This window comes from Apium graveolens, chromosome 10 (assembly GCF_009905375.1).
Source record: "Apium graveolens cultivar Ventura chromosome 10, ASM990537v1, whole genome shotgun sequence".
In the NCBI taxonomy this organism is placed as follows: Eukaryota; Viridiplantae; Streptophyta; class Magnoliopsida; order Apiales; family Apiaceae; genus Apium; species Apium graveolens.
Genome location: NC_133656.1, coordinates 239,257,757 through 239,278,003, shown reverse-complemented (window position 1 = coordinate 239,278,003; position 20,247 = coordinate 239,257,757). Strand labels below are relative to the sequence as shown.

General features: G+C 31.5%; 2 protein-coding genes across 3 annotated transcripts; both read right to left on the bottom strand.

Annotated features, from left to right (window-relative positions):
* Positions 1–6,533: 6,533 nt before the first annotated feature.
* Positions 6,534–17,310, bottom strand: LOC141689855 (uncharacterized). 2 transcript variants are annotated; one of them, XM_074494347.1, is made up of 4 exons: positions 17,167–17,310; positions 16,799–16,857; positions 16,079–16,373; positions 6,534–6,833 (listed from the first exon to the last, which is right to left on the bottom strand). In XM_074494347.1, exons 1-4 carry the CDS (start codon positions 17,185–17,187, stop codon positions 6,828–6,830), a joined length of 381 nt encoding a protein of 126 aa, XP_074350448.1. In that variant the 5' UTR covers positions 17,188–17,310; the 3' UTR covers positions 6,534–6,827. The 2 variants fall into 2 exon arrangements, with proteins under 2 accessions (XP_074350448.1, XP_074350447.1); XM_074494346.1 differs by lacking the exon at positions 6,534–6,833 and adding an exon at positions 15,003–15,276 and having other exon boundaries at positions 17,167–17,306.
* A 1,091-nt stretch (positions 17,311–18,401) lies between these two features.
* On the bottom strand, positions 18,402–19,985 carry LOC141689854 (uncharacterized). Its single transcript, XM_074494345.1, has 3 exons — positions 19,888–19,985; positions 19,652–19,773; positions 18,402–18,902 (listed from the first exon to the last, which is right to left on the bottom strand). Exons 1-3 carry the CDS (start codon positions 19,948–19,950, stop codon positions 18,542–18,544), a joined length of 546 nt encoding a protein of 181 aa, XP_074350446.1. The 5' UTR covers positions 19,951–19,985; the 3' UTR covers positions 18,402–18,541.
* Between the last annotated feature and the right edge of the window lie 262 nt (positions 19,986–20,247).

The window sequence follows — 20,247 nt, the reverse complement described above, 5'->3', positions numbered from 1 at the left end:
GCAAGAGTGAATTATTCAATCGGTTAAAATTAGTCATTTTTCTTAATACTTTTTTTTTGTTATTTTTTTTAAAAAAAATCAGTTATTTTAGTCATTTTTTCAACAATTTTCTGGTCATTCTTTAGAGCAAATCCAACAGATAAGGCCTCTTAACTTTCAATTATAAAGATTTTGAATAAAATTTGTACTCCAATAGCCTCTAACTACTTCCTTAAAAAGTTATCTACTCTGACTTCTTATTTTTAAGTATTTGTCTGGTCTTTTAAGATCCTTTAACTACTAATTTATATTATATTAGGGTACCACTATCTCTTTCTCTTTTTTAAATGTTAAATTATAATTGATTTGATAGGTTTTTAATAATAAAATATTAAATAAGGAATAAGTATAAATAGTATTGTTGCAGACAAACATCCTTATTTATGTCTTAATTCATTAGGAACTAATTTTTTGCATTATATTTGATGACTGAATTAAGAGGTTGTTGGACTTACTCTAATATGGTTATTTTTAAATAACATTCTTCTTTTTTTGAGAATCCCTTAAACATTACTTCATGCGTCCCTCCAAAATTTTTAATATTTGAGACGGGGATCCACACGCATTTTAAGTTAGGCTCCGTAAAGTAACGTTCCCTAAATAATTTTAAATATCTTTTCTTTTAAATAACAATGTAATAGTTAAGCTTTTATACATAAAAATAAATTATAAAATTTTGCTTATATTAGCCTTAAAATACGTATAACGAATGAGCAAAAAATATTTAAAAAATGAGTGAGAATATTTTATAATAAAAAACGAGTCAAATCATCTTTCTCTCTTACTTTAATGAAAAGAATGAATTGATATTATTAAATTATTAAATAAGGAATAAATATAAGGAGAATTGTTGGAGACAAATGTTTCATCTATATCTTAAATTAATAAAACTAATATTTTATTATATATATATAATAAGTTAAGACGCTCTTGGATTTGCTATGAATGACTCAGGGAATATGGTTTAGGAGTTTCTATTTCTAGTGTTACCGTGAATGTCATTTTGAAAAATGGTCAAATATATTGGAAATTGTTATAAACCTTGACTGAAAATATTAGTTATGTTTAATGTAGAGGAAGTATAGGAGAATAGAAGATGCAGAGAAAGTTGTGTTGTATTTCATTAGCTAAATGAGTTATTTATAGTAGTTAGTTTACAAGGCTTACTAAGTAAGCTATTCAAATCTTCTTCATTAAGTATTACAAAACTTCCTCGATAAGCTTTACAAGTCTTCCTCGATAAACTTTACAAGTCTTCCTTGGTAAGATTTGAGAGACTTCCTCGATACGCTTTGACAATCACTTTTTTTTTATTCAAATATTTTAACACCCCCCCTTGATTGTCAAATGCGAATTATTGCAAAGATTGACTGCCTCGTTAAAACCTTACAAGGAAAAACCCAGTGGGATAAAAACCTTGACGAAGGAAAACAAGTACAACCTCCCCCTCAATAAAATGTCTCACATTTTGACATTTTGATGTAGCAAACTTTTTAACCTCCGCATACCCATATTATTTCTTAGCTTCTCAAATGTTGATGTAGGTAGTGACTTTGTAAGCATATCTGCTAGATTATCGCATGAGCGAACTTGTTGAATATCAATATCACCATTTTCTTGAAGTTCATGAGGGTAGAAGAATTTTGGCAATATGTGTTTTGTTCGATCCCCTTTAATATATCCTTCCTTAAGTTGTTTGATGCAGGCCGAGTTATCCTCGAATAAAACTGTAGGACTATCTGAAATACTTGATAATCCACATGATTCTCGAATATGTTGAATGACCGACCTTAGCCAAATACATTCTCTGCTTGCTTCATGAATTGCTAGTAACTCTGCGTGGTTTGATGAAGTTGCGGTCATAGTCTGTTTTGTAGACTTCCAAGAGATAGCACTATCACAATATGTAAATAGGTAACCTATTTGTGATCGCCCAAAATGAGGATTTGACATGTATCCAGCATCCGCATATCCAACTAGCAGTGATCTTGAATTATTTGGGAAGAATAGTCCAAGATCGATTGTCCCTCGAAGATATCTAAATATATGTTTTATTCCATCCCAATGCCTTTTAGTAGGGTCAGAACTAAATCTTGCCAACAAGTTCACTGCAAATGCAATATCAGGTCGTGTGTTGTTTGCAAGATACATGAGAGCGCCAATTGCACTGAGATATGGAACTTCAGGTCCAAGAGTCTCTTCATCTTGTTTTCTAAGACGGAAAGGATCTTTTTCAACCTCGAGTGATCGAACAACCATTGGTATGGTTAGTGGATGAGCTTTGTCCATGTAAAACCGATCAAGAATCTTTTCAGTGTAGTTTGATTGATGAACAAATATTCCTGAAGATAAGTGCTCCACCTGTATACCTAAACAAAATCTTGTCCTTCCAAGATCTTTCATTGCAAACTCATTTTTCAAATAGTTAACAGCATTAGTAATATCTTCAGTAGTACTGATAATATTCAAATCATCCACATATACAACAATAATAACAAAACCAGTTGATGATTGTTTAATAAAAATGCAAGGACACACTTGATTATTAACATATCCATCATTCAATAAGTACTCACTCAGCCTGTTGTACCACATACGACCAGATTGTTTCAAACCATACAATGATCGTTGTAATTTAACAGAATATAGATGTCGAGGCTTAGTGTCCTCAATATTTAACCCTTCAGGAATTTTCATATAAATATCAATATCAAGTGATCCATATAGGTATGCTGTCACAACGTCCATCAAACGTGTTTCCAGTTTTTCCATACAAGCCATACCTATTAGAAAACGAAAAGTAACTCCATCCATCACAGGAGAGTATGTTTCCTGGTAATCAAAACCATGTCTTTGAGAGAATCCCTGGGCTACTAGTCGGGCCTTATATCTCACAATTTCATTCCTTTCATTTCATTTTCGTATAAACACCCATCTATTCCCGACAGGGACTACACCAGCTGGTGTTTGGACTGCAGGTCTAAATACATTTCTCTTGCGTAATGATTGCAATTCTTCTTGAATCGCAATTTTCCATTTTGGCCAATCATCTCGGTGTCGACACTCTTCCATACTTTGTGGTTCAGGATCGGAGTTCATAATAATATCAGATGTCACGGAAAAAGCATATACATCATCAACCTCAATACTCCCACGATCCATGAACATCTTTTCAATAACACAATATTTTCAGAGGAAAAATATATATTACCTAGTGAGAATTTGATTGCTGGAAATTTGGATTTCACAGCGATGCAACCATTAACTTTGCCATTGCCATAGTACCCGTGCCACTACAACAAATCTGGTCATTTATGACGGGTTTTTTCCGTCGTAAGTTAGGAGCGCATTTTTTTCCGTCGTAAGTTGGCCGTCGTAAATAGCCGAATTTGTTGTAGTGACAAGAACAGTAATAACCCCCAATAGTATTGGTGTACATTTTCTCGCACCATTTTTTGTTTGGATCAGCACATTCATCGAAATCTACCAAAGAGCATCACAACAAATTATACAGGCACAATCAGGATACAATGTGCTAAATATTTGTATCAGTACTGTTTTTGAGTATGTTTTGAATGAAGACTGACCTTGGCAGCCTGGGCTTAGCTAGGTATGGGTTGCCTCGAAAACCTTGACGGCATCTACAAGTGTACCCTAGAAGATCATTGGTTGAATTAATCCAGTTGGTATTTGACTGACAGGCATACCCGTTTGATTTTTGTGCTTCATCACAAGTTTGATTCCCAAGTACCCAGTCAAGTATCGATTGTCCTCTCAATAAATGTAGGATCAGATAAATCTGAAGCACCACGGAACTTAAATCTATCCTTTTCAGCCAAGAAAGCATAGCTACAACGGTTAAACGACCAAGCCCTGGCATGGTTGCTTATTGATTCAAGTTGAGCCTCGAAGTACTTTAGACCTTTTGGTATTAGTACTCGACAACAACCAATCCGGTAACAACCATAATTAAGAACATCTTTAGCGTTGATGCATTCGGAACTGCAACCAGTACTAGTACTGTAATGCTTCTCTTTAGGGTTGGTGATCAATGCTCGATCATCACAACCGACCACAGTGAAATCATTTAAATACGAGAGAGTGAAAGGAGAATTCAAAAGATTTGCACTGATGCTGTAGCTATTGTTTGAATCACATATAAGAAAATGATATTTCACGAAAATGAATAACTGAAAGGATCGATGATTAACTGAAAGGATCTTTTCTAGTTTATAAAGATGGATGATTTGAAGCTAACAAGTAAAAAGCGCTTTTATAGACACTTTGATAATTGTTTGTCTTGAACAAAAAGCTGTATTAGTATGTTACACTTGTACCCGACAATTTTGGACACGACACGCTTGCACGACACAAAACGACATGAAAATTTAGTATTTGTGTTTGCTCTTTTAGTAAACGACATGAAAATACACGAACACGAAAGTACATAGTCTAGATTTAGTGTCGGTTTTGTGTTTAACCTTCGAGTACATGACACGACACGAAATATACGACATAAATAAATATTATAATAAATTTTTAATATTTTTTATAAATATATGTAGTATTATAATAAATATATGCATATTTATTTTTAAAATATTATTTGATTTTATTATATTGTATAGAATTGAGATCCGAATATATATTTTTCATATATTTTATATATTTTAATTTATATTAATATTAAATTTAATATATATTAATATTCAATTAATATGACATACACGAAACGACACAAAATGAACGTACACGATCACGAATATAGAGAAACCCTAAACATGTCGATTTTGCGTTTGACATTCAAGTACACGAAACACGAAAATACACTACATGGACGAATTGTCAGGTATAGTTACACTTACTTACGTCCTGTGAGAACATTGCATGAGATGATTTGTTTCCACCTTGATGAAAAATATTACCCACACTGCACATGAATTTGACTTTAAACGTTTAATCAAGTGACATGGGTACGTAAATGTCTTGATGAACTTGCCCCAGAATTTAAACAGATCATATTACAATCACACCATGAGCCTGCTAGGCCAACAATCAATTACGTAATGTACTCTCCACATTAATACTGCTGGTGCAGTACCTAACCTAATTGGTCAATATTACCAATAGTGACGGCTTTTGATGAAACTAACTTTTACTTAAAAGTTTTTCTCATTGCATGAAACTAATTTTTGTTATAAATTTACGTACCCACTGATACTAATAATTTAAGGACTTGTGGTAATATTAAGAAGATATAATAGCAAAAGAAAATAACAATAGGGTCAATCTTTTTAGGTAATACTAGAGGCACAAAAGAAAATTACAAAAAATTGTAACAAAATGACATGACATGGGTGATGTGACAAAATGAAATAATTCAATTGATCCTATTTTTTTTTTTTTACTAATATGGCTTATATGTCTTAGAATTGAGTATCCGTTCTAACAAATCTCGGGGTGAGCGATAATCGAACTCAGAACCTGGGACGACAAGAGATAAGCTCTTAACCACTTGAGCTATCTCATCGCGCTCAATTGGTCCTATTAATATAACTACAGAGAGTTCATTTATATTTAGCCAACCAACATGAGAGAGAGAGGAGTTGTACAAGAGGCTAGATGCTAGCTGAGACAATATAATCATCTCCCACAGTGTGAATATACAATAACATTTACCCCCTCTGTCCCCTAATTTCTTTACATTTTCTTTCACATATTTGACACGTATTTTAAAATAGCCATAAAATACAGTTCCGTAATTCATTTTTAAAAATTTCCTTTTTTTATAAAAATTTGTACATTATATTTTTATTTAGAAAAAAAATTAAAAAAATTATACAATTACATTTAATAAAAGTATTAAATGCGTGTCGATCGATGTAAAAAATTGAGGGTATGGAGGGAGTATATTCTTGCGTGTATCGGTATTCGTGATGTCCAATTCTTCATTTTATTAGGTACTGGCTTATAACCCGTGATATGCACGGATTGTTTTTTAACACTCGAATAATTTTGAATAATATATTTTATTATAAAATTATTAATATATGAGTATAGATTTAGTTGAAAAATAAATTGAAGAACATAATAAGTTATAATAATATACATTTTATGATAATTTGAGACTTGACTGAAAATAAGTAATATAATATATAATATGTTGTTCACGGGACTCGAACCTTGAACATGTAAAAATTGTTAAAAATAAAAAATATAAAAATTTAAATATAATACGCTGTTGACGGGATTCGAACCCTAAACCAATTACAGCAGCTTAAATATTAATATAATATTATTTGATTATTACATCCAACGGTTCTCATCTATCTGTCTTTAGATATTGCGGTTGATATTTACCGTACCAAACAACTGTACTGAATAACCGACCAACAACCAAATAGAGGGTGTTTGCTTATAATAGTATAGTATAGACGTATAACTTTTATTTTTTTTCATTAATAATGAGTCATGCATGAATTTCATTTTGAATGTATACCACTTTTATTTATTTAATTAAATCAAAACAAATCAAAATTCACCATTTATAATTAGCCAAAAAGAACACACCACTTATTTACAAGAAAAAGGCAACTGGCGGCCATTCAGTTACTTAATTACTAGTATTATTTAATTACATACAGACTTTTATTACAAATGAAATAAAAGTTTTTTTAAGAATGAAATAATAAATATATATACAAATGAAGTAGATAATTAATCGGGTAGCATGCAGCGCGCGGCAGGAACTCGGCTCGGCTGGACTCAATTTTAAGCTTCCACTTTCTCTACATCTTCATTCATGCACGCAATAAAATAAAATAAAAAGTCAGCTAGTCTGCTAAATTATAAAAAGAATTATTAAAGAAGAAACTAATATATTCACATTTGTTTTATTTTTACAAGATGTCAGCGTATATAATTATATACTGATGTTTACGGTTTAAATAAATAAATATATTTGGAATTGAAATATTTTACTCATTAATCGGGATTATTCATTTATCCGAATGAAAACTATATTGTCTCTATTATGTTAGGAACAAAAAAAATAGTAGTATTCATTTATCGAGATAATTCGTTTAACAAATACTAGCTTATAACCCGTGCGACGCACGGACTGATTATTATTTTTATTATTTTATTATTTTTTATTATATAAAATTAAATTATAGCAGATAATAAATATGTTTTATTGAAATTCATGACAAAGGTAATGATTTATATATCGTGTTATTGTTATTGACAGATTCAAATTCTAAATAGTTAAAGTAATAAAAAGTCCTCCGACCGTGGACGCTTATCAGAGCAGTGTATGCGGTTGATTTGGTGTATGCGAATGATGTGATATTTTTTTTTTAATGTGTTCTTGATTTGTTAATAAATTGTTATTTTTAAATTTGAATTATTAAAATTAATTTTGAAAGTGTTTAATTACCTACGAAAAAAGTGAAAAAGAAGTTGAGTGCGATTAGAAATCAAGTAGGATTATCATTCAAAGAGTTTGTAATTATATTAAATACATGATTTAATTTATTTAAATAAAATATATTTACTTTAACTTTGTTTTGGAAAGTATTAATAGGCATTTTAGGAAGTTGGTAACCAAGACCAAACGAAACCATATTTGGCTCATAATAATATAGTATAGATTCATTTATCGATGTTATATTGTATTTAGTAAAAAATAAATAAATTATACATTGATGTTTGATTTATGACTTATGAGTAATACTAGGATACCAAATTAGTACCAAAATTATTATAAAATAATATAGCGTAGGTAATGAAAGAAACTTTTATTTTGAAGGGCACTGGAGTAAATTCGGAAAGACACCTTCTCTTAAGATTAAAAAATTTATTTACTTGAAACATGTCTCCCTTGCCCCGGTACTATATAAATGTTAATTTATGTATCCAAATATCATTACTCCCTAAGTATTATTTACATTGTGGACCGGGAACCGGAACGCGTTTTAAGGTTTCTGACTTTCCGCAAAACATGCTTGCCTAAATAATTTTAAATATATTTTTTTAAATAAAGATATAATATTCAATTTTTTATAAAAAAAAAATTAAAAATAAATTATAAAATTATATTTTATAATAGTCTTAAAATACGTGTCAAACAATCGAGGGACGGAGGGAGTATATAAGATAGGTTGCTACAGATTATTACCTGGTAGGGATTAGGCGAAGCTGCATTAGATTGTTGTCCAATAAAGTTGTAATTGAGCTGACCCAGTTTCTTGCAATACCATACTTTTTACCCACATTAATACTGCTGGTGCAGTACCTAACCTAATTGGTCAATATTACCAATAGTGACGGCTTTTGATGAAACTAACTTTTACTTAAAAGTTTTTCTCATTGTATGAAACTAATTTTTGTTATAAATTTACGTACCCACTGATACTAATAATTTAAGGACTTGTGGTAATATTAAGAAGATATAATAGCAAAAGAAAACAACAATAGGGTCAATATTTTTATTCTTAATGAGAGAGAGTTGTTGTACATGCCAGAGGCTAGATGCTAGCGGAGACTAGGGTGTAAACTAACCAAACTGTTCGTGAGCTACTCGAACTCGGCTTGTAAAAAATTTGAATTCGGCCCGAAAATAATTGAGCCGAGCTCGAGCTCGAACTTTTCTAATTTTTAACCGAGCCGAGCTCGAGCTTCAAATTATTCGGCTCGTAAGGTTCGCGAGTCTTATCGAGTCTCTATTATTTTTAATTTCTTTTATTATAAATATATTTTTATGTAAATATTTAATATTTTTTATATATTATTTATTTTTATCGAGCCGAACTCGAGTCGAACCGATCATATTTCGAATTTTTGTTAATACTTAGTGAATTAATTCGAGTTTTCGAGCCGAACTCGAGCCTACCGAATATTTTACGAGCCAAGCTTCAAACTTGAAATTATTGGCTCGGTCGAGCTCGAGCCCGAACTATTTTAATCGAGCTCGAGCCGAGCCTGACAGTTTCGGCTCGGCTCGGCTCGATTACACCCCTAGCTGAGACGTCCTATTTATAGACAATATAATCATCTCCCACAACAGTGTGAATATACAATAACATTTACCACCTTCGTCCCTTAATCTCTTTACATTTTCTTTCATATATTTGATACGTATTTTAAGATAACTATAAAATACAGCTCCGTAATTCATTTTTAAAAATTTCTTTTTTTATATAAAAATTTGTACATTATATTTTTGTTTAGAAAAAAAAAATTAAAAAAAGTTATACAACTACATCTAATAAAAGTATTAAAATGCGTGTAGATCGATGTAAAGAATTGAGGGGATGGAGGGAGTATATTCTTGCGTGTATCGGTATTCGTGATGTCCAATTCTTCATTTCATTAGGTACCGGCCTATAACCTGTGATATGCACGAATTGTTTTCAACACTCGAATAATTTTGAATAATATATTTTATTGTAAAATTATTAATATATAAGTATAGATTTTAATAGTTGAAAAATAAATTGAAGAACATAATAAGTTATAATAATATACATTTTATGATAATTTGAGACTTGACTGAAAATAAGTAATATAATATATAATATGTTGTTCACGGGACTCGAACCTTGAACATGTAAAAATTGTTAAAAATAAAAAATATAAAAATTTAAATATAATACGCTGTTGACGGGATTTGAACCCTGAACCTATGAGAGCAGCTTAAATATTAATATAATATTATTTGATTATTACATCCAATGGTTCTCATCTATCTGTCTTTAGATCTAACGGTTGATATTTACCGTATCAAACAACTATACCGAACAACTACCAAATAGAGGGTGTTCTTCTTATAATAGTATAGTATAAATATGCGCCTAACTTTTATTTTTTTTTCATTAATAATGAGTCATGCATGAATTTCATTTTGAATATATACCACTTTTAATTATTTAAATAAATCAAAACAAACCAAAATTCACTATTTATACACTACAAGAAAAATGGCTATTTCCTACCAGCATTTTGGTAGGAAATGGTCTATTTCTGGTAGGAAAAGGGGGCAATTCGTACCAAAAGGCTTGGTGGGAGTTGCTCCAGTCGGAATTGCTTTGTGGTAGGAATTGATGCTTGTATTTCAATTGACCCCCATTTGCCAAGTGTCAGTCTATGTGGTGTGCCACATAGTACGCCACATCACCTGCCACGTCACCTGTCACGTCACTCAAATATGGACCCTTGTTGATGATTTGGATTGTGGGGCCCAGATACGTGGCATGCCACGTGGCACGTCCCTTTGACAAAGTCAAGCCCTTTTCCTACCAGAATTGGTAGGTTTTGTGTCATTTTTTCCTACCAACGTTAGTAGGCTTTGATTGATCAACATTTCCTACCAACTTTTTCCTACTATATATCTTAGTTTATGCAAGAACCAAAACCTACCATTCTGGGTTTGTAATGGGAATTCTGGTAGGTTATATTTGGTAGGATTTTATTATTTATTTGCCAAAAAAAATTATTTGTTTCTGGTCATTGCCATAAACTAAAGCCAAACACAAACCAAAACACCAGTAACCAACATACAAATACATAATCAACAAGCACAAAATAGAATTCAGTACATGATCAATTCATAATTCGAACAATTGTATCATTTCCGGACATAGTTACCGGACACTAAGGATTGACCAACCATCCATAATTAAAAACAAAAGCTAAGTTTCCGGCAACTATATCCCTACTTCAGAAATTCACCATTCGTCGTTATTATAAAATAACATACAATTATTTGCACACACATCAATTTTTTCATATCCCAACTTCAATTTTTTTTACCATTTTCTTCATTGCATAATAAGAAACCAGTAGTTTATGGCAACACTTCCCCAATAATATCAAGTAGTAAATTAAATGATTTCTCACTACAACGAGATACGTCTTTGAAATGTAACAATCTTGTAGTGAAAGAGAGTTTTGTATAATTTTTGTTACCGGGATAAATAGGAGCTCCCGACTCATTGGCATCGGTGTAAAATCGAGAAGCATCAAAATTTGGAGATTCTTCGGCATCATTCATACTACTACTATTACTACCCCTCATATCATTGAAGCTATAAAAATCTTGCCCGGAACTATCTCGTAACAACCCTAACATGTCCACCGGTGGTTCCACAATTGGTGGTGCACGTCGTTTACGATGACGTGTCCGTCGAGACTCCGTTGTTGGCTCTTTCTCACCATGTAAAGTCCACACGGTATATGATTCAAAAAATCCGGAAGCATACAAGTGAAACTTTATGGTATCTAAATTTTCCCAATGACTATTCCCACAATTCTTACAAGGACACAACGTCTTATCTTTTGTCAACCCAAACCTTTTTGCCGAATCTAAAAATTCTTCCACACCATTTTTATACTCATCCGTTAATGTAATGCGATCACTTTTCATACGACGTGACATCCAACCACGGTTTACATTTGACATCTACAATATCAACAAAACTACATTTCAATTTAACTTCACTTTTTGGAATTGTTAACATTTCAAGCATATATAAATTATTAACATACAAATTATAACATCTTTCTCACCATCTACAATAATAACAAACACCATTTCAATTTAACTTCACATTTTTTCTCTTCAATTATAAAGCATATACAAATTATACATACAAATCATACACAATATCATCCTAACTAACATAGAACAAAAAAAACTTACAATATTGAAATAAAGAACAATGAGATCAAATTATATCTTTACAATGAAAGTGATTCTTGAAGAAAAAACAAACTTCTCCTTTTTCTCCTTCTTCTTCTTCTTCTTCTTCTTCTTCTTCTTTCTTATCTTTCTCTTCTTCTTTCTTATCTTTCTCTTCTTCTTTCTAAATTTTCATCTTATCTTCATTCTATTAACACCACCCAAAACAAAACTAAAAAGGCGGTGGGTCCATTTTTAAAATATTAATAATTCCAGGCCTTTTCCTACCAAATATGGTAGGAAATGCTTTTCACGGCCAGATGTCTTTTTCCTACCAATATTGGTAGGAAATGACCTGAATTATTAATATTTTTTTATACTTCAAAAAAATGTTATATGTTCTTAATAATATGTGGCCTGCTGATGTGGTCGGTGGGGTTATTTTCACAATAAGACTCTACCAAAACCTACCAATCTTGGTAGGAAACACTTTCCCACCAAACTTGGTAGGAAATGGTCTTAGATTGAAGATATTATTTCTTTTTTCATAAAAAAGTTTAAACAATAAAATAAGTGAGGGCTGATGACGTGGTTGATGGGACCAATTCGGTATCAAATTTTGGTCAAAACCTACCAACATTGATAAGTTTTGAGTTTCCCATCAATATTGGTAGGTTTTTGTACTTGCGTGTACAAAATCTGGGCCCACCTAGAGCAATTCCTACCAGTTTACGGGTTGGTAGGAAATGCTCTACCATTTCCTACCAAGTTTTTCTGGTTTAATTTGCTTGGTAGAAAAAGGCCGTTTTTCTGGTAGGGATAATTAGCCAAAAACAATACACCACTTATTTACAGGAAAAAGGCAAATGGCGGCCATTCAGTTACTTAATTACTATTATTTAATTACATAAAAACTTTTATTGCAAATGAAATAAAACTTGAAAATGAAATAATAAATATATATACAAATGAAGTAGATAATTAATGGCTCGAGCTCGGCGTCGCTCAATTTTAAGCTTCAGCTTCTCTACATCTTCATCCATGCACATAACAAATTAAAAAAATCAGCTAGAGTCTGCTAAATTTAAAAAAGAATAATAAAAGGAGAAACTAATATATTCACATGTGTTTTGAATTTTACAAGATGTCAGCGTATATAATTATACATTGATGTTTATGGTTTAAGTAAATAAATATATTTAAAATCAAAATATTTTATTCGTTAATCGAGATTATTCATTTATCCAAATCAAAACTATATTGTCTCTATTATGTTGAGACCAAAAAAATAGTAGTATTCATTTATCGAGATAATTCGTTTACCAAATATTCATTTATCGATGTTTTACTGTATTTAGCGAAAAATAAATAAATTATACATTAATGTTTGATTTATGACTTATGAGTAATACTAAAATATCAAATTAGTACCAAAATTATTATAAAATAATATAGCATAGGTAATTAAAGAAATTTGTAGTTTGAAGGGTACAGAGTAAATATATAGCATAGGTAATGAAAGAAATTTCTAAGCTGAGTGGATGCTCGAGGATGGCATGATGCAGTTGTGGAATCTGATTGCTAATCCATGGTGCAGGCGATGAGAAGTCATGTCCCTATGAGATCTTATCTCGGATTGATCATCGAGGATTGTCGTGAGATGTTGTGAAGTTTAAACAAAATTAGCTTGTTTTTGTCAAGCGATATGCTAATAAGGTTGTCCATCAATTTACATCAATTTACAAGGGAGTCATATTATTTGTTAGGTCGTAGTTTGAATAGGGAGTTTGTTCTCAATTCAATTAAAAACGTTATTGCTTTGGATTTGAGTTCTTAATAAAATTGTCACAAGTTAAATATCATTGTAATTTCTGTCGCTTCTCGCGGATTTTCATAACCCTGATGTGCAAAAATGGGATATGCACTTGAAATGGATGGCCGGGTTATGATATATATCATGAGCGATACGGAAATGGATCGAATAATTTGTTCCTTTATCCAAGAAAAAGTCTTTCTAGTTTGCATGGTCCAACCATTGAGCCCAAAAATCGAAAGGGACCATCTGAAATGTAATGATAGTTATACTTTCGACAGTAATTTGTTTCTAATTTAAAATAATTATATGTCCTAAGTTATTGGGCCTGTTTGGCATGCTACTTATAAGCCACTTATGGCTTATAAGCCCTTAACAACTTATCGACGAGTGTTTGTCGACCCAACTTATAAGCTGAATTTACAACTTATAAGCTGATAAGTTGAAAGTTGGCAGTGACGTACTTTTTTCCAACTTATTTTCATTTTTTCACTTTTTTCTAAAATTTTGATTTTAAAATATAAATTTTTAAATATTTTCTAATTTAAGATTCATGAACTAAGATAATTATATTTAATAATTATTTGTTTTAATTCATTTAAGTAAAAAAAAATTCTGACTTATAAGTAAATTTATCCAAACACTTATAGAACTTATAAGTATTTATCAACTTATCACTTATTTCGCACTTAATCATTTTAAGTCATAAGTTACTTATTTTAATATTTCCCAAACGGGCACATTGTCTTGGACCCACAAGCCAACCATTAATTGCAAAAATTTCATTATTTTAAAAAAATGATGAATAATATCATAAGTATCCGAAAATCCGTCATAAGTAAGCTAAAATTTTGTCTTAAGTTACCCATAATTCGACTAGTAACCCGAAATTAACAATAATTAATTATCATAAGTAAAATCATAATTATGTCATAAATTTATTTATCTAGAGGTATTATCGCGCTGCTTTTTTTGATTCTAGCCATTTTTTACTTCTAAATTAAAACTCACAATCTATATATAGTCGTAACGCAATCCAACACCTAAATTGAATATGAAATTCTGTATATAATAAAAATTAATCCACATGTTCGTACTTAAACGAATCTAAATATAAAAGTTACCATAATTTACATAAATTTTATCACAAAATCATATTCGACCATACCAAAATTTTAACCATCTTACAATGGAAAGACAAATATGTCAGAAGTTGTAACGAAGTTGTTAGTTTCAAGTTGATTTTTCCATAAATTGTTGGACACCCGTTTTTATTAATAAAATATTAAAATTGCGACGTTATTTGTAATCTCCGTTGTAATCGACGATAGTTTCTTCCTTTTAGGCGTAAATTTACATCGATATCTTTATTTTCATTTCAATCGACGATAGTTTCTTCCTTTTAATCGTAAATTTGTGCTTAACTCTGTACTTTCAAAATAAATAATGAGTCATGCATGTTACTTTTATTTTGAATGTATACTACTTTCATTTATTTAAATAAATCAAAACAAACCAAAATTAGCCAAAAAAATACACCACTTATTTACAAGAAAAAGGCAACTGGCGGCCTCTCAGTTACTTAATTGCTATTATTTAATTACATACAAACATTTATTAAACAGAGTTGAAAGTAAAATAATAAATATATATACAAATGAAGAAAATCATTAACGGGTTAGCATGCAGTTGCAGGAGCTCGGGGCTTGGGGTTGCTCAATTTTAAGCTTCCACTTCTCTACATCTTCATTCATGCAGGCAATAAATAAAAAAAATCAGCTTAGTCTGCTAATTTTAAAAAATAATTATAAAAGGAGAAACTAATATATCATATTTACATGTGTTTTGATTTTTACAAGATGTCGGCGTGTATAATTACACATTGATGTTTACGGTTTAAATATATAAATATATTTGATATCAAAATATTTTATTCATTAATCGAGAATATTCATTTATCCAAATCAAAACTATATTGTCTCTATTATGTTGGGACCAAAAAAAATAGTAGTATTCATTTATCGAGATAATTCGTTAAGCAAATATTCATTTATCGATGTTTTACTGTATTTAGCAAAAAATAAATAAATTATACATTGATGTTTGATTTATGACTTATGAGTAATACTAGGATACCAAATTAGTACCAAAATTATTACAAAATAATATAGCGTAGGTATTGAAAGAAACTTTTACTTTGAAGGACACGGAGTAAATTCGGAGAGATACCCTCCTCTTATAAGCAAAAAAATTATTTACTTGAAACATATCTCCCTTGCCCGGTACAAATATCATTACTCCCTCGGTTCCCCTATATTCTTTACATTGTGGACGGGGAACCGGTACGCGTTTTAAGGTTTACGCAAAACATAATTGCCTAAATAATCTTAAATATATTCTTTTAAAATAAAAATATAATATTTAATTTTTTTTTAAATAAATAAAAATAAATTATAGAAATTATATTTTATAATAGTCTTAAAATACGTGTCAAACAATCAGGGACGGAGGGAGTATATATAAGATAGGTTGCGACAGATTATTACCTGGTAGGGATTAGGCGAAGCTGCATTAGATTGTTGTCCAATAAAGTTGTAATTGAGCTGACCCAGTTTCTTGCAGATACCATACTTTTTACCAGCTGATGCCATGACTTCACTGGAAAGATCAAGCTCCGGGAAACTTAGTCTTTTCTTTTTGGACAAATTCACCCCCGGAGAATGTGCTAGATGCTGAAATGCTGTGCTCATGCCCACCCCTACACTGATGCAGATTCCTAATGTTACCACTCCAAGGCTCACATTTTGTGTGCCCATTTGGTATCCTTTAAATCCAGTTTTGCTGTCACACAGAATGTTGCAGTTGTTAGTGTAATTGCATGTGCTACCGAAGTTTGAGAGTGATGTTAGGTGTACAGAATTGTGTATAAAAATTTATATAGAATGACATGACAATTGATGTGAGATACACGCAGTTACACCGCATTGAACCGACAAGCTCTAACTCAGGAGACGTAATCATAAATTCTCCTCTCGTGGGTTTCGAACATGTGACCAAGAGAATAGTTATCCCCTCTTTAATCAACTCAACTGAGCCAACCCTTGCGGGCTGATGTGGGATGTTTTAATTGAGCTCGTTGATGTGAATAAAAATGACCCATTCCAATTAAAACCCACCACATGTTATTATGTACAAAATTTTATACACAATTCTGTATATCAAGCATTTTCCAAATTTTAAATGTTTCGGTGTTAGTTTACGCGTACCTTGTAGCATCGGCAGAGGCCATCACAGTCTTCATTCCGAAAAATGATCTCCAGTATTTCTGTAATGTTCTAAATGTTATTAACGTCACAATAAAATATCACTTTTTATGAAAAACTCGTGAGAATAGCAAGAACAATATTATTTTACAGTTAAATATCATAATACTGAAAATATGAAAAATATGTAATATTGAACACGACACAACAATACAATGTTGAAAATATGAAAACGATGCAAAGTAATATTAATTTTACACTTTCTAATTCTCACATTTAAATAGTTCTCAACAGAATAACGCTATCATAATATGTACACATTTTTGCGATCTATCTAATTATAACACCATTAAAATCAATTCTGAACTTACCGCTGCCCAGGTGGAAGCCATATTCAAAACTAGAATTTTAACAATTGTACGTGAAGTAAGAAGTATAATTCAAAATTAACCAACAATAAGCATGAATTTGTGGGAGAGCCAAAGGGTACAGCTACATTTATATATCTGTTATGCAGAAACGAAAATGAAGGAACTATTCTACATGCAATTGTATAGGCGACAGAGACTGAGTAGATGACAAGTGTTGGTATGAAATTTCGAAAATTATGTTTTCTGTTGCTACCTGCAGGTACCTGAATATAAATAGAGGGAGATTTCTGTGGATGTATCAGATGCAGAATAGATGGTAGAGATAACATTTAACACCTGTAAACAGTGTTACAGATTTCGGAAATCGGAACTATTCGGTTGAGGTACCGATTTACGATTTATCGGACGATTTTTATAAAATCGGATGATTTATCGGCGATTTATCGGGAATCGGTCAAATCGGACAAATATTTTTGACCGATTTTTGAGCGATTTATCGGCGATTTTTGAAAAATCGGCCGATTTCTATAACAGAGCCTGTCAAATTAAAGTAGCCAATTACTGAATTTTTTTTGATTAAAATTTAGCTAAATTTTCTGTTTTAGGTGTTTCTATTTAATCATTAGTTAATAATTATGGTGTAAAGTATGACTAATTCGGTTTATGAAAAAATTAATTTTTGTATGTACTCACATTCTTAAAAATATGAAAATAAAACTGACCGATATGAGTTTTGTTTTGTATATTATCTTGATCATATCTCACGATTAAAATGCGAAAATAAAACTGATCGATGCGATGTACACAAAACTAAAAGTGATTGATGTGCTGATACATATATCTTACTCCCTCAGTCTCATAAAACTTCTCCTTTTTTGACTTCTGACACTATTCATAGTAAGCGGTTAACTATTAATTTACGTTTATTCTATAAGATCAAATATGTCATGATTGATTTTGTTAGATTCGTATTTATGAGTACTTTAATACAATGAAATTTTTATATTTAATACTAATACGAAATTAAAGATATTAATAATCAAAAGTGTGTATTGGCAAACGTGTCCAACACAAATAGAAAACGTTTTTAGGGATGAAGAGAATATTTATTACTTAATATTTATAAGTCCACATTCTTTATCTTTATAATCGTTATAATATCGATTCATATCTCTCATCAAAAACTATATTTTCATTTCAGCGGATAATTACGCATGACATGATTTTTAGATGAACTCGTTACTCAACATTATTATAAAAAAACACTTGCAAGCATGATTGCATATTAAATTTTAGAATTACAAAAATAAATACTAAAAAAATTAACTAGTGTATACCAAAAGTTATAGATTACAGGTATGGAAAAGCCAAAGTTCTAAATCTTATTAACTAATTTATCAGTAGTTGTCGTAGTAGCAGTACTTATGTAACTACTAGTAGTATAAGTAGGTTTCCGTTGAGAGCTAGAGCTGCCGGAAGAGGCTGCAGGCTGATGATGAATCTTGCCGAATTTTCGGAAAAAAGATCTGTTGACAAATTTATCACCGGAATGTCTGATCTGCTGGGGACGGTCCAATTCCCACAAGGAAGATCTGTTCTCTTTGGAGATTTTAACTGCAGGAGAATGAACTAGTTGATGATATGCTGTGTGAATCCCCATTCCCACCGCTCCAAACACTATTCCCATCAATGGCAGTAGCTCAAGTACTAGCTTCCCACTTATAGCTCCTCCTTTCCTGCAATAACATGAATTTTTGGACCATGACGGAACATTTTTGAGTTCGAAAACTTGTACTTTATGTTTGGTTTGGGCACGGAGGTTAAGAAATATATATAAAGTAGTGAAAGGAGAAAAAAAAAGTTGATGAAATGGTGAGACCCATTAAAATTTAATGTATAAAAAGGAGATAGTGGACTAAAAATAGTGTGAAAAGGTGGGAAAGTGGTGGAAGCCATTGATTATTTTTAATAAGTTTTAAAATATAAAAAATTGAATGGTACATCAAAAAAAACTGTAAAAAATGACGGGACAGAGGGAGAATTATTATAGACTCTCGAAATTTTATGTATCAGTATTAGAAACCGAGTCAGAACTGACGGTCGGTTTTGACAGGAAGAGATCGAATTTATAATGGTGTGAACTGACTCTATTTTTATAGTACAAATTTAAATCCTTGAAAGGTTAAGAAAAAAAGGAGAAAACATGCAAATGCCTGTGCTAGTACGTGTGTTTCGTCCTTGTTTAGCAATTTTTATCCATACACATGCATTGACGAGATCATATTAACCAGGAGGGAGAGAGAGAGAGGGGGAGAGAGAGAGAGGGAGGGAGCGAGAGAGAGAGAGCGGGAGGGAGGGTGGAGAGAGAGAGGGGGAGGGAGAGAGAGAGGGGGGGGGGAGAGAGAGAGAGAGAGAGAGAGAGAGAGAGAGAGAGAGAGAGAGAGAGAGAGAGAGAGAGAGAGAGAGAGAGAGAGAGACTTATTACATTGTTCGTCCCTGATGATCTCCAACATCGGAAACAGTGACCACTTTGGGAGATGACGAAACCGATGATCCAAATTGCCCATTAATCACATTCACATTTTTTGACATAGATCTCCAGTACTTCTGCATAAATATAAATCACATCTCTAATGTTAACACACAAATATATAGGAATCAACAGATAAATAGATATTAATTTATACAAACATTTAGTGGCTTGATCCAACATTGCTTTACCATTATCTTGTTAACCATATCTGAAACTTGCTGCCAGGAGACAAAATGTGTAACACAAAACATGCACACGTATAAGTCTACATGTGTGTCTATATATATGAAGTGAAAGAGAAGATGACAAGTGTGATGAGTAGAAAACAGATAAGATTGCTTGCTTGTAGGGAAGGCTTCAATGTAGTGAGTTTGTTGGAACTTAGAAATGGGAGAGGGAGACGAATTGTGGGAATGTGTCAGCACATATATGAGTGATCATAGCTTAAAAATAGTAGATTTGGGAATTTTCTTTATTTTTAGAATAATTAAAGTTCTTGAATGAATACAAAAATATCTACGAAATGTCATATTTCGATTGGTTATTTT